This window comes from Corvus cornix, chromosome 2 (genome assembly GCF_000738735.6).
Source record: "Corvus cornix cornix isolate S_Up_H32 chromosome 2, ASM73873v5, whole genome shotgun sequence".
NCBI lineage: Eukaryota > Metazoa > Chordata > Aves > Passeriformes > Corvidae > Corvus > Corvus cornix.
In genome coordinates, this window is record NC_046333.1 from 121,917,067 (window position 1) to 121,930,564 (window position 13,498).

At 44.3% G+C, this 13,498-nt stretch overlaps 1 protein-coding gene across 1 annotated transcript; it reads right to left on the reverse strand.

Annotated features, from left to right (window-relative positions):
- Window positions 1-4,015: 4,015 nt before the first annotated feature.
- On the reverse strand, window positions 4,016-12,047 carry RPL7 (ribosomal protein L7). Its single transcript, XM_039549317.1, has 7 exons — window positions 11,946-12,047; window positions 10,726-10,828; window positions 9,808-9,974; window positions 9,018-9,155; window positions 8,547-8,656; window positions 7,222-7,432; window positions 4,016-4,080 (listed from the first exon to the last, which is right to left on the reverse strand). The coding sequence occupies exons 1-6, from the start codon at window positions 11,957-11,959 to the stop codon at window positions 7,224-7,226; spliced, it is 741 nt and encodes a 246-aa protein (XP_039405251.1). The 5' UTR covers window positions 11,960-12,047; the 3' UTR covers window positions 4,016-4,080; window positions 7,222-7,223.
- Between the last annotated feature and the right edge of the window lie 1,451 nt (window positions 12,048-13,498).

A 13,498-nucleotide genomic window follows, 5' to 3' on the forward strand; every position in this document is an offset into this window, starting at 1 on the left:
TCAATAGGAACAACATGCTGAGATTTTTCTCACCTATAGTTCTGTGGAAAGGACAATCTTCTGGAAAATGGGACATGGGAGGAATGGTTTGAACAAACCCATCGCCTAAGTGTAAGCAAGCCTGTTGTATGAAACAGGAACACCATTCTGCTTGCTGGGGACTCAACATGAACGGTAAGTGCTATTCAATTCTTGAAACAGCCCATGGGTCCCAATACTTAGAAGAGAGCTGCCAGATCTGGATTCCAAACAGGCAGAAGCAGCAAAGCTCACAGAGGTATGTGAAGCCCTACCATCTCTCTCCTGAGCCCTGTTTATGCTGAGGTTTAAGCGACTTGCTACTTTTTGCACTGTGCTTGGACTTTGTAGTCCAAGTTCCCTTGTGAAGCATGTAACACTCACCATTACCATTCTGAATGTCACTCTGGGTGGCTAGACACCTTAAAACAAGGCTCTGACTTGTATCTATCAAGTACCTGAAGGGCCTGCATTTAGTAACTTCTGCTGAGCAAGAGAGGCACCAGGACTGTCCTCAACAAATCTCTTGGAAGTATAGCAAGAAAGAAAAACCCCAAGCTTCTATTTAGAAATGACCACTAACAAAGAATCTGGCACACCACTGGTTAAGTGTTCCAGTCTCTAATTATGTTCCATTAAAATTGTTTGCTTAAAGCCCAACATTTTTCTGGATTCAATTTCAAGACATTTCATCCTATTATAGCTTTGTTAGATCAAAGAATTCTCTATTATCAAACTACTTTTCTTCATGGAGGCAATTATAGGTAGATACTCATTTTGTAACCATGTCTGCCTTTAAAGCAAGCTCTGAGTATATTATAAGGCATGTGCTTGATTTTTGGCACAAGAACTGGATACTGCATTTGGCACTAGTGTAAGCACTACTGGAACAAAAGTAGTATTGCCTCCCCCATATCATTTGATATTCCCTTTTTAAAGCATCCAAGAATTGCATTTGGCCAAGTGGGGGCTTATGTTCAGCTGACCATCCATCATGTCTCCTAACTTTCTCTCGAAACACTGATCCTTGGGATGGGCTCCCATTCCATTTCCAGATGTATGACTTTACACTTGGTGATAGTGAAACAGGCTGTTATGAGCTGGACACCAGCAAAGAAAGGCATATCAATTAATTGTAAAGCATAAAAACCTTAGCATGCCTGAAAAATTTGTGAGTTGTTAGCATTTCAGTCTCCCTTTTCTTCTCCAATAGCTATTAGGTAAAGCTTCTGGCTTCAGTTCTGAGGAACTAACAGGAAGATGTTGGTCATTCTGAAAGGGGAGCGGAGTTCACAGAAATTTTATTTCAGAATGTGTCAGCAGCTGGCAGTTATGGACAGTGAGCAAGTAACAACGTTTCCAAGAACCTGAACTTTATCATAGAACATTGACAAAGGATTTGAATTATTTTTTGTTTCAGGACTGTCTTTAGCTGCTACATTTTTAACTTAAATTGCCTCATAAATGCTCCAAAATGCATGCATTGAGTAAGTGGATTGCACCACATTTCCAGTGCAAATTCTGACCTTAGCTATCAGATTGTGAGCTGTTTCTGTAAACACCTACTATGGGACATGCCTGAAAAGCAATATCAAAAATCCTGAAAGCTATGCTATAAAAGGTGACCAATTACGCCAAATTAGTGGCTTAAACACAGCTACAGTTTAGTATTAGTTTCCACACTATGTACTAACATTTTGCAGCTGTTATCTGAAAGAGAATTTCAGAGGGGGGCAAGAAAAATGAGTTGCTTAAGTACCATGGAAACCAAATTAACTTTCTCCTCACTAATGCTTTAGCCCATGTACTACTTTAAACAAAATCTGGGACCTATATAGCCCTCTTATCAGACAAACAAACTCCTACAGCACTGATTAATTTAATGAGCTAATATGTTATTCTCTATACCTATCACACAATGTCTGCTATCCATTTGTATGGGTTCATTATGTTCACAAAATGCTTGCCTGTTAATATACTAGAAGATGTGTGTGGATCCGAGGAAAATAACTGAAAATGCTGTAGGGAAGTAGTGGACAAACTACAACTGAAAAAAATGAACAGGGATGCCACAGTCAACAGATTTTTATTGGGTACATCCCCCTAACATGCAAAATTCATTGGTCATTGGTGCAATTCTAAACTGAACTAAGACTGTACTCTTACAAAATAAATTCCATTAACTATGCAAAGTGATTATAATTTTCACTGTAAAATTTTTTCCCTTCATCCAGCAATTTATAAAAATGCATTTTTTTTCCTTGTAAAACATCCCTTTATGAAGATGCCTAATGAAATACTTCTATGGTTTCCAACTCATCCACTCACTAAACCTCTTTCAAGCACGTACTCCCATTACTTGCACTGAATAGCCACAAGGCAACGCTAAATTTTTCTGATTTAGTGCAGTTAACTTAAATGGACTAAGGTGTTGGTACTTTTGTTGTTAGACACAAGCAGCTGTGATAGTGCATTTGGGAGCTTGACTCACAATAGGGGAATTACCAGTTCAGGTTTTAGAATTTGGTTGTTCAAATAGCTGGAAACACTAACCCACTGGCTGACACTCAGCTCTTTTGCCAATGACCAAACACATTTACAAACAAAAGCACTCAACTATTTTTAGTTAAACTGCCATCATAAATTCCCATGTTACTTAAAAACTACCTTCTGACAAACTTCAATAAACTAGCATTGTTGTTAAGTTTTATTTAAACTGAAGTGCAAAAATAAGCTGTTGCAGAAATTGGCACAAAAATCAGTGACAGTGAATTTATACAGGGCTCCTTCACTGCCTGTACCTGACCTGAAAAAAACCATTTCAGTCAGAGCAGACACAACTTACTGATCTGCTGCACCAAATGCTTCAGCAGGCTAAGACTCCTCCAGTAGTGCTTGCAAGATAAGAAAACAGTTTAAATGCAATTACATGTTTTACAAGTCCCTTCTTTCTGCTACACCTACACATTATCAGCAACTGCTCATATCCTCGTGAATCCTGTGCTCTCCACTTCCAAAATATCTGCAGTAGAACACTGCAAACAAATTAGCTAATTAAACTGAGTAAGTACCTAGAATGTGGAAAAAAATTTACTATTTTGTAAAGTATTTTATGCTTCCTTTGGTAAAAAATACCTGATGGTGTTCAAAGCTGGAAGTAATTATCCAGCTCAGAGGTCCCCAGCAGTGGAAGGGCATCAACCTGTTTGCACAAGTCCAGAGGAGAGCCATTAGGAAGGTTAGGGGGATGGAGCACCTCTCCCATAAGGCTAGAAGAACCGGGATTATTCAGCCTGGACAAGACTTCAGGGTGACCTAACTGTGGCCTTCCAATACCTGAAGGGAACCTACAATAAAGATGGAAAGGGACTTTTTACCAGGGCATGTAGGGACAGGACAAGGAGCAATGGCTTCAAATTGAGAGTAGATTTAATTAGATTTTTAGGAAGAAATTCTTTGCTGTGAGGGTGGCAAGGCACTGGAGGAGGTTGCCAAGAGAAGTTGTGGATGCCCCATTCCTGGAAGTGCTCAAGGCCAGGTTGGATGGAGCTCTGAACAATCTGGTTTAGTGAAAGGTGTCCACAGCAGGGGCATTGAAACTAGATTGTATCTTTAAGGTCCCTTCAAACTTAGGCCGTTCTATGATTCTCTGATCTTAAGATGTTAAGAACAGATTTACACTTGCTGCTTCTTTACATAGATTCTCACAAAGCTTTCTGGTGCACTACAACTAATCAGGGACCCTGCCCACTCAACAGCACACAGCTCAGTTTGTCATTTACTGCACGTTTTAATCACACCAAAAGTAACTAACTGTTGCACCTCAAAACCTCATCTGTTACCTGCACAAAGCCTTCCAAATTTTCTTCCTCCAGATGAAGGTTAAGCAGTATCTACATACTGCTAATTCAAACTGTGGCTCTTTGAAACACGACTCCAAAGTGAACCTGGCAAACGCCGCCACTTCAGAAGAAAGAGACCAATCAAGACAACAGACTGTTTTGTGCAAGATTGTTTTATTAACAGACCAGACTTTGAAATATTGCAGCTGGGCATCTTTACCTGCAAGGCAAAAAAGAAAAAGGTATCATTAGGCACATGTAGATCTGAAACAACTCTGGCCACATGAAAAAGTAATACATTTTCACAATTTGTAATTCGGGCCGAAAACACTCATTTTATTTCACTGGACTGAAGACTGCAATAGTCTTGCACATGATAACTAACTTCTACGTTAACATCTCTTCACTGAAAACACAGACTTTGAGTACCAGACCTAACAGGATAAGCATTTCTACCTTGAACTGCTGGTACCTACACTTGATATTTAAAGACATGCCAAGACATTGTACATATTCTACCTTTTGCTGCATTCTCATTTTAAGCACATTTCAGAGACTGTTTAGATACAAAAATGAAAGCAAAAAGCCGACTTGGGACCAGTTCCTGTAAAGTTTGCTCCAAAAATTAATCACATTCATTATGTTGCCAATACTGAGTTGTCAACATTTGCTGTCTAGTACTATGCTCTTTCCTCCCAATCTATACAAAGGAATCAGTACTGGAAGTCTATTTCTTAAATTCATTTGAGACTATGACTTAAGTAGTAAAAAAATAAAGACAAATAGCAGGAAACTATCTACTTATAGCAAAGAGGAATACTGTTCTTCAGATACACAGCCCCCTCATCGTGACATTACCTGGAGAATACTGCCAGTATGTCACCTGATCTTACTACTCCAGTTTGGCCACAGCCTCAGTAGAAATTATACAACATTCTTCTATTTTCTATGTGTAGGCTACTTCTATTTTAAACATGCTCTCTGTCCACAACAGCAGGAAAAGAAAGTGGAAGAGATGAGAACAATCAATTTATCTCAGATTTAGTTATGTATGTTTGCAGAAAAAGTGTAAAAACTGCTTATAAGCATAAAATAAGAAACTGCAAGGTCACTTTCCAAATTAAAAGATGAAGTAAAGCTCTAATGTATGCCATTTACAAGGGATGCTGAGCTACAAGTCCAGTGAGAAACATGAGCAACCAGATGAATTAATATCCCTTGTTTCTCTGCCAATATACCAATCTTCACAGGCATTTACAGTGACTGCAATAGCGAACTAGAAGCTTCCCTCCTGTAGGAAGGCTCCTGAAAACAAGACTACCAATATACACCTGACATTTGTGGATACAAAAATGCTGTTAGCAAGGAGTTTTCCTGCTTCTTTCTAAACCATGGGACACCTTGGCTTGTGCAATTCTGTCAGGCTGAAGCCCTACCCACGCAGGGTTGGCCAGCATGTCAGCCCTGGCATTGCCTTCTGTTAGAAACCCTGGTAAATTGGTGTGGCTTCGAATGTGCAGAATGTAATACGGATGCACTCGAGCCTGAATTGCAGACCACAAGGTTTGCAAGAGTGAAAACAGAGCCACATTGCTCACCTCCTTCAGAAGTGAACAATCTAAGCGTTGGGTTAGACATTTAGCAGGGAAGATGGAGGAGAAAGATCTACACTGACAGAAAAGCTGCAGTGTGTTTCCATTAAAAACAGCATTATGCTCAGAAACCAGACAGGAGCATAAGGTCCTCCTCAGCCTTGGTTATGCACTAACTTCAAGGACACATCTGCCAGTACTGAACTTTCAAGTTTCTTCCAGCAAAATTTCTACAATAGTAGTGGGAGTAACTTAACATCACCCCAGGCACCAAACGTTACAGCAATTCTGCTTCTCAAAGTTACCAACATCTTCCCATAGCTGAGCTAAAAAGCTTTGCAAGAACACTGTCCTCAGTAAGGAACTATTCTCCTAAAGTTCAAATTTCCACGTGCCATGTAACCGGTGCTTTAAAACTCTGCTGACTTCACAGATGGGAAGTAACAGCACAAAATGCAAGGAGCTTGAACTGAGGAAATCAGCAGCCTACAAAAAAAGCTTCAATAAACACTGTCAATCAAATGGAAAGTATTTCCTAGATCTCCTTTAGCTCCTTGGACAGACAGCAGACCCAACGAGCTCAATTTGCTGTGCCTTGGCTTTAAGAATATTTTTAAAAGACTTGAGAAAAAAAAAAACAAAACAGCAAAACAAAGCAAGGTAAAACTTCCTTCCCTTCAAAAACTTTAATTTCTGAGAACTCATCCAAATGCAACTGCACCAGTTTTAAACTGTAAAGCCACAACACTACCCATTTTTTTTTTATGAATCCATCCCCTGAAGCTAGAAATTCAGAACTAAACTGCACATGTGATCTAAAGAATAAACAGAACCCTACAAAAAACAACCAAACAACAAAATCCTACCCCACACATATCCAAACAAGCCAACCAAAAAAACCATTTTGACTTTGGAAGAATTAGTTTGAGGAAAATTTGGCCTTTGTTTGATGTCCTTTCCAAACACCCTAACACAATGAAGTTTTCTTAAATTCCAGCATACCTGTCAAAGCAAAAAAGATATTTACCCTTGACTGAAACTAAGATATGGACAACACTGAAGCTAGTTTAGTGTCTAAAAAGCAAAGGGAAGTACAAGAAATCTGAAAAAAGTGTTGGCTTTGAATGGCACAGACTTCTCACCGAAGCAGAAACAGGAGAGTGACAACAATAGATAAGACAGATTGTTTGGAGTAGGTCCTACCTTTAGGACTCAGCTGTCACTTAAATCACTTCAAGTGCTAATAAACCTTCTCATTTCTAAGGAATAGACTACTCAAATGGGCAAATCAAGTCTTTCAAAATTACCAACTTGGTCACCAGACATGAAAGCTTTAAATGAATCATTCTGAAGCTTGAACAAGCTGAAAATTTACACCAATCTTAATCAGGCTTTTCTAGAAAACTTGAAAAAACACCGTACTTGCAAACACAAGTTTTTGATGATACTAACAGGTCATTAATGAGGGTTGAAAGATTTAGCCAAGATCTCAAGGCTTCCCATCATAAAACCAAATAAGGCTTTAAAACAAGTTATTGGTAATGTTTGTATTTTCTAAACATTATCAGCTACAGAGACAATTCAACTTCCCAAATGTTTATGCTTTAGTAAGACTTCCAAAATAAAACCAGAACACTGTATTGTTCAAGTAGCTTTATACTGTAGGTACCACCCAAGAATGAGTGAGCATCTATTAAACTTGAATGTCTGACAAATAATGACAGCAGCCTGCAGAGCTGAACAGTTGATTGCTTTGGGCAATATCTCACCATTAGTTCATTCTCCTTATGAGTCTGTTGATCTGGTCTTCTCTGTTACCAGCATCCCCACCTTCCACAAAGTGGATAGTTTTCTTCTTCATTCCACCCCGAGGAGAAGACAACTTGAAGGGCCAAAGGAAGTTGTTCACAACTTTGAAGTTCTTGCCAACAGTGTAAATTTCATGGATCACATCTTCCATGCAGATGATGCCAAGCTTTCCTAAAATTCAGACATAGCTTTCAGAAAGACTACATAGGCACTGGTCAGTAACAAACTAAAAATTATCACGTTGTTACTGTCATGCCTACTTATTTTGACAAACTTCAGGAAGTCAGAAAGCACTCACTTTGTCATGAAACTGAATGGCTGACTTTTCCAATTAAAATGGATTAGCTGCAGCCAAGTCAACATGTAATTGGCACATTTGGCAAGAGGCATCAGTTTCAACTGTTAAAATATTTGCTGCCGGCAGTGAGGAACAACAAAAAACCCACACTTAGTGAATCTTAGGAAAACAGACTGCTCTTTGGAGAAAAGTTTGATTAAATACACCTAAACCATAGCTATGTGTAACTCAGGGAAACTCACTATTAAGTTAGGCTGCTGAATAATGCTACAGCATGCTTCCTTAATGCCCTTCCAGAGTCTTCAGCAACATGTTACAAGTTAACTCTCATAAAATAGAGTTCTAAAAAGAGATTACAACCGAATATAGATACCTTTAGAATCTGTTTATCTATTGCACAGGAAAAGAAACACGCCTTATCTGAAGAAAAATGCCAATCAAGTGCCAAAAAAGGGAGAGACTTAAGTGATCACTTTCACTCATTCTGGCATGACTGCAAAAGAAGGGAGCCTCCTAGAGCAGCCCATATCCCAACAACTGTTTACCATGCTTTGTTTTTTACTGAATACACTGATTACTTTTACTACCTAGTTCTTCCTTCAGTAAGTTTAAAAAGTCTGTTTACCAGATCACAAAAGTCGAAGATACAATGTCTCTAAGTTTGAAAGCTCAGAGCCATGATGACTGTTTCATACTACAGCACACTGTCATTACTCAAAGATCTACTGACCCCTTAAAGGTCAAGAAGTTTACATTTAACTTTACACATTTAAAAGGCTAAAATTTGATTCTTTACACCTGTTTTCAATACTTTATGATGGAAGTTACTCCCAGCTTGCTTTGTATTAAGCAATTAAGACAGAAGTAGAGATCATAACCTAACACCAGTGTACTCCAGTGACACATAAGGACAGTCGTCCAGCTCAGCACTGCACTGATCACCCCAAGGCAACCAGCTGGCTTCCTGTTTTGCTCAGCAGAATTTACCAAGGCGTTTCTGGATCAGGCGGTTGTCAGTCAGAGCAATGCGCTGCTTGTTGATCTTGCCGTAACCACGCTTGTAGATCAGTTCATGCACAGACTTGAGGTTGGGGTAACTGAAACAGTCACGTTCAAAAAAAGAATTGTAAGTCTCTGCAAGCCACATTTCAAGTTAATGTTAACCTCCCTGATTTGGACTTCCATACCAAACAACTAAAGATCATTTCAGCATGTCACAAATGTAAATACAAAAGCAACAGAGAAGCAAATCTCACACCAAGTTCCCAAGAACACCAGTATGAGAGTGCAATCATATCTAGCAGCCATTACCTTTAAAGCACTGCCTTAACCACACTTTCAATGCAAAGACAGGAAAGCACACAGAAGATAAAAAAGCTGTACAAGTCTAGCATAGCAAAATGCAAAAGCCGCTCAATACCTGCACCCTGATTAGGTACAACTGAGCCTTTCACTCACCCCCAGGCAATGTAGGGTTCAACAATCCGCAACATGTTGATAGAGGCTTTGTTGAGTTTTACAAAGGTGCCGTTAAAAATCTGCCGCAGGCGAAGAAGCTGCAGAACCTTGCGGACCTTTGGGCTGACACCATTGGTACTGGAGAAGAAAGGGAAAGTGCCTGAATCATCAACACCCCAGAAACACTAGGTATCAGGTTAAAAAAAAGGCCCCAAAATACAATAGTACTGCTCCCATATGAAAATACATTTTGTGAATTACACAAAGCAAGCTTAGTAAATTAACTTACTATCACTACATATTTCAGTGTGAAGTTAAAACATCTATTTCCATGAAAAGAATTGAAATAAGTATTACACTGGAACAATTGAGAACTACCCTTGTGCTGTCATGAATGTAATCCTTCCAATCACACCTTTTTTTAGTTCCCTGTAACACTTTACCGGAGTAGAACAAAACAAACACTTGAAGGAAAACTCAGCAGAATGTTTGGGAATAGGGGCATATAATTTTATCAAGTTAAAGTTGAGAAAGAATAACTGTCTGCATGTACTTGCAGCCTTGTCTTCTTAAAAGCAGAGATTCCTAAAGACAGTAGACAGCAAAATAATTTAGTCCTTAATTAAACACACCTCTGGGGCATATACAGCATCTACCAACAACTTCTCAAGCCACTGGTAGGAGGCTTTATCTTGGTAAAGTATTTAAGCCCTCCAAACAGAGAGGTACCAGGAAAGCCAACTTCAGTGCTTTTGAATAGAAACCTGCTTACATCTGTATCCGACCTTACCCTCTTATCCTGATCACAAATGCCAGTTTCGGCTCAGCTGGGACGTAGTAATTGCCAGCTTTCCGGGCCATCCTGGCCATACGGATCTCCTGCCTGTACATGTGCCTGTACTCCTTGTGGTAAGCCTGGGCTCTTGCATAGATGAGCTTCCTTTGTGCCTTGCGGTACTGCAATAAATTGGAAATCGTTTGAAGTTAGATAATTCCTTTTAACACATGAAAATCACCTTCAAGTAACATGCCATATTCTAGAACTTCCCACAAGTAACACAGATCAGTATCACACAGCTCAGAACAGCCCTCAGTGATGCTCCAGAGAACCTGGCAGGCTGTTATACAGCAAACAATATTATTATTCCTGACTCTTCACCAGAACTGTGGTGATAAAGAGTAATAAGCACAAACTGAAAGAGGGGAAATTTAAGTTAGATATAAGGAAGAAATTCTTTATTGCGAGGGTGGTGAGACACTGGAACAGGCTGCCCTGGGAGGCTGTGGATGGGCCAGCACCAACAGTGTTCAAAGCCAGGTTGGATTGGATATTTGAGCAACCTGGTCTAGTGGAGGTGTCCCTGTCCATAGCAGGGAGGGTTGGAACTAGATGATCTTTAGGGTCCCTTCCAACCCCTTACAGTTCTAGGATTCTCTGATCATACATCAAGCTCCCCCTCACAAAGGCTATAACCTCTTGCCCTGAACAAGACTAACTTCAATGTTACAGACAGCGGTACACTTTACCCTTAACTCTGCCCAAACTTTGTTATCAGCCACTAAAAGTATATTTTAATCCAACAATTAAGAAAATACCAACATGCTGGTCTCAACACTGTGAACTTCTGTACTGCACCACATCAGCAGTAGCAGCAGCTGCTACTGCAGCAGCACAGCAATTTGAGTCAAAGGATCAGAGAATATTCACCTTTTTTATAGCCAAAATCTTCTTCTGACGTTTGGCTTTCATAACCGCATAGGCCTGCCGCTTCTTCAGCAGGCTCTCGGGCACAGAGGGCACCTTCTTTACTCTAAATGAAAACACAAATAAAAACTTTTAGTTGGTAGAAAAGAACTAAAAGAAGTTACATATGACAAACATCAAAACTCTCAGAAACACATGTGCAGGCCTCCGTGCCTTGAGCCACTTCACTGTGTCTTCCTCATCCCCACTGTTCCTAGGCCTAGAACAGTGTCCCAGGACAGTTCCCTGGGACTGAATTGGGTGATGTTCTAGTTCAGAACCTGCACTGTCCACATTTTCCAGACAAGGAAGCCTGACAGACCAACCAGAGCTGCACTAAGTCGTAACTACAAAGACTGGTCCTACTTTGCTACAACTGATAATAAAACAAAGTCATTTCAAAATAACTTCTCTCTGACCAATGAACATTTCAACAGGTGCTTGAAGAGGAAAAGCTAATTTGGTAGTACTGTGAAATTTATTTCACAGGACTCTCAGCTTGCCCAGATTATCACAGAATGGGTCAGGGTTGGAAGGGACCACAGCAGATCATCTGGTCCAGCCTCCCTGCTCAAGCAGGGTCATGCCAGAGTACAGGACACTGGATTGCATCCGGATGGGTTTTGAACATCTCCAGTCAGGACGACTCCACAACCTCTCTGGGCAACCTGCTCCAGTGTGTGGTCACCCGTACGGCAAAGAAGTTCCTCCTCAACTTCGGGCGAATTGCCTGTATATTAGTTTCTGCCCCGTTCCCTCTTGTCCTGCAGATTTTTAACTTTTACACGCGACAGAACTTGTCAGAACAGCGTTTATAGAGCCATAATCATCCTGGCGAGCGCCTACCCCAGCCCGGCCGGCAACCACTCCCTGCTGTAACCCCAACACAGCCCTGTCCGCCCGCCCAGCCAGGAGGAACTAGCCGCCCCGGCCCCACATGCCCGGCGGCGACGGCGCTCGGGGCCCGATCCCCCTCCCCATCCCGCCAAGGGCCGGCGGCCGCAGCCGCCGCCTGCGGAAGGGCCGAGCCGGTGGCGGCTCCATCTCCACCGCGCGGTCCCTCCCCTCCCACCGCTCCCAGCCCCCGACGGAGGCGCGGCGGCCCCGGGGACGGTGTGGGCAGGGCTCGGGCGGCGCGGCTGCCACGGATGGCGGCGGATAGCAGCGGGCGGGACGAGACTCACTCCTTGTCCGCCATGGTCAGCGCCGGAAGAGAGGGGCGTGCGCGTGCGCGGCGCACTCTTAGCTCATTCGCCCGCGCAGGCGAGGCCCTGCCCGCCGGCAGGACCCCAGGTTTGGAAGTCCGCCGTTGTGCCTGACCGCCGTGCGAGCGCCGAGGTGGCCGGCGAGTGCCTGAGGTAAAAGCGTCCGGGAACTGCTTCCGCCCGGCGGGGCCGGAGCCGGCTGTGTCCCGGGATCGGCTGTGTCCCGGGATCGGCTGTGTGCCGGGACCCGGCTGTGTCCCGAGCAGTGGCTGTGTGCCGGGACCGGCTGTGTGCCGGGCAGTGGCTGTGTCCCGAGCAGTGGCTGTGTGCCGGGACCGGCTGTGTGCCAGGCAGTGGCTGTGTCCCGAGCAGTGGCTGTGTCCCGGGACCGGCTGTGTCCCGGGATCGGCTGTGTCCCGGGATCGGCTGTGTGCCGGGACCGGCTGTGTCCCGAGCAGTGGCTGTGTCCCGGGATTGGCTGTGTGCGAGCACTGGCTGTGTGCCGAGCAGTGGCTGTGTCCCGGGATCGGCTGTGTCCCGAGCACTGGCTGTGTCCCGAGCAGTTGCTGTGTGCCGGGATCGGCTGTGTCCGAGCACTGGCTGTGTCCCGAGCAGTTGCTGTGGTGCCGGGCAGTGGCTGTGTCCCGAGCAGTGGCTGTGTCCCGAGCACTGGCTGTGTGCCGGGCAGTGGCTGTGTGCCGGGCAGTGGCTGTGTCCCGAGCAGTGGCTGTGTCCCGGGACCGGCTGTATCCCGAACACCGGCTGTGTCCTGGGACCGGCTGTATCCCGAGCACTGGCTGTGTGCCGGGCAGTGGCTCTGTCCCGGGGCCGGCTGCGTCCCGGGACGGGCGGGAACCGCTCCGCCGCCAGACCCGGCGTTCCCGGCAGGAGGGCTGAGAACGAGGTCTGCGGTGGTGGGGCTGCCAGGTTGTCTTGCATGAGGCAGGATTTCCCCTGTTCCAGCCTTAAACCCCGTCGTTAACGCCTACGGGACGCCACCTCCCGCCCGCGCTCAGTACCGCGGCGGGGATGGAGGCTGAGAGGGGGGAATGCTGCTCCCGCCGCCCCGGCCCGGTTTCATCCCCGGCCGCCTGCCGGGTCAGGGAAGCGGGGTCCCGCTGGCATCCGCACTCCTCCGGTTCAGGACCGAAGCGCTTTCCGCAGGAGTGCCAGAGATCACGGAGGTGTTTCCGTCCCTGCGGCTGGAGGGAGCCCCGCCGGAGGAGCAGGACTGTTGGCCGTGCCGACCACTGCGCCCGCAGGATCGTTCACCTGGACCCACGGGGAAGTGGGAACCACGGGCTCCGTTTGTGCCGAGATGTGCTTTCATTAGGTTGGGCATCTTTTCGGCTCGCCACACGGAATCAATAACTGCACTGTGGAGAATGGAGGGCGGCTCGGGAAGCAGCGCTGCCCAGCACAGCAGCTTGGAAGGCTGCTTAAGGCTGTGGCTCGTAAGTCTGATCCTGTGCGCGCCTACCTGTGCTCCTAAAATCACCCAGGTAGACACCGGCACATCATTACACACGTAC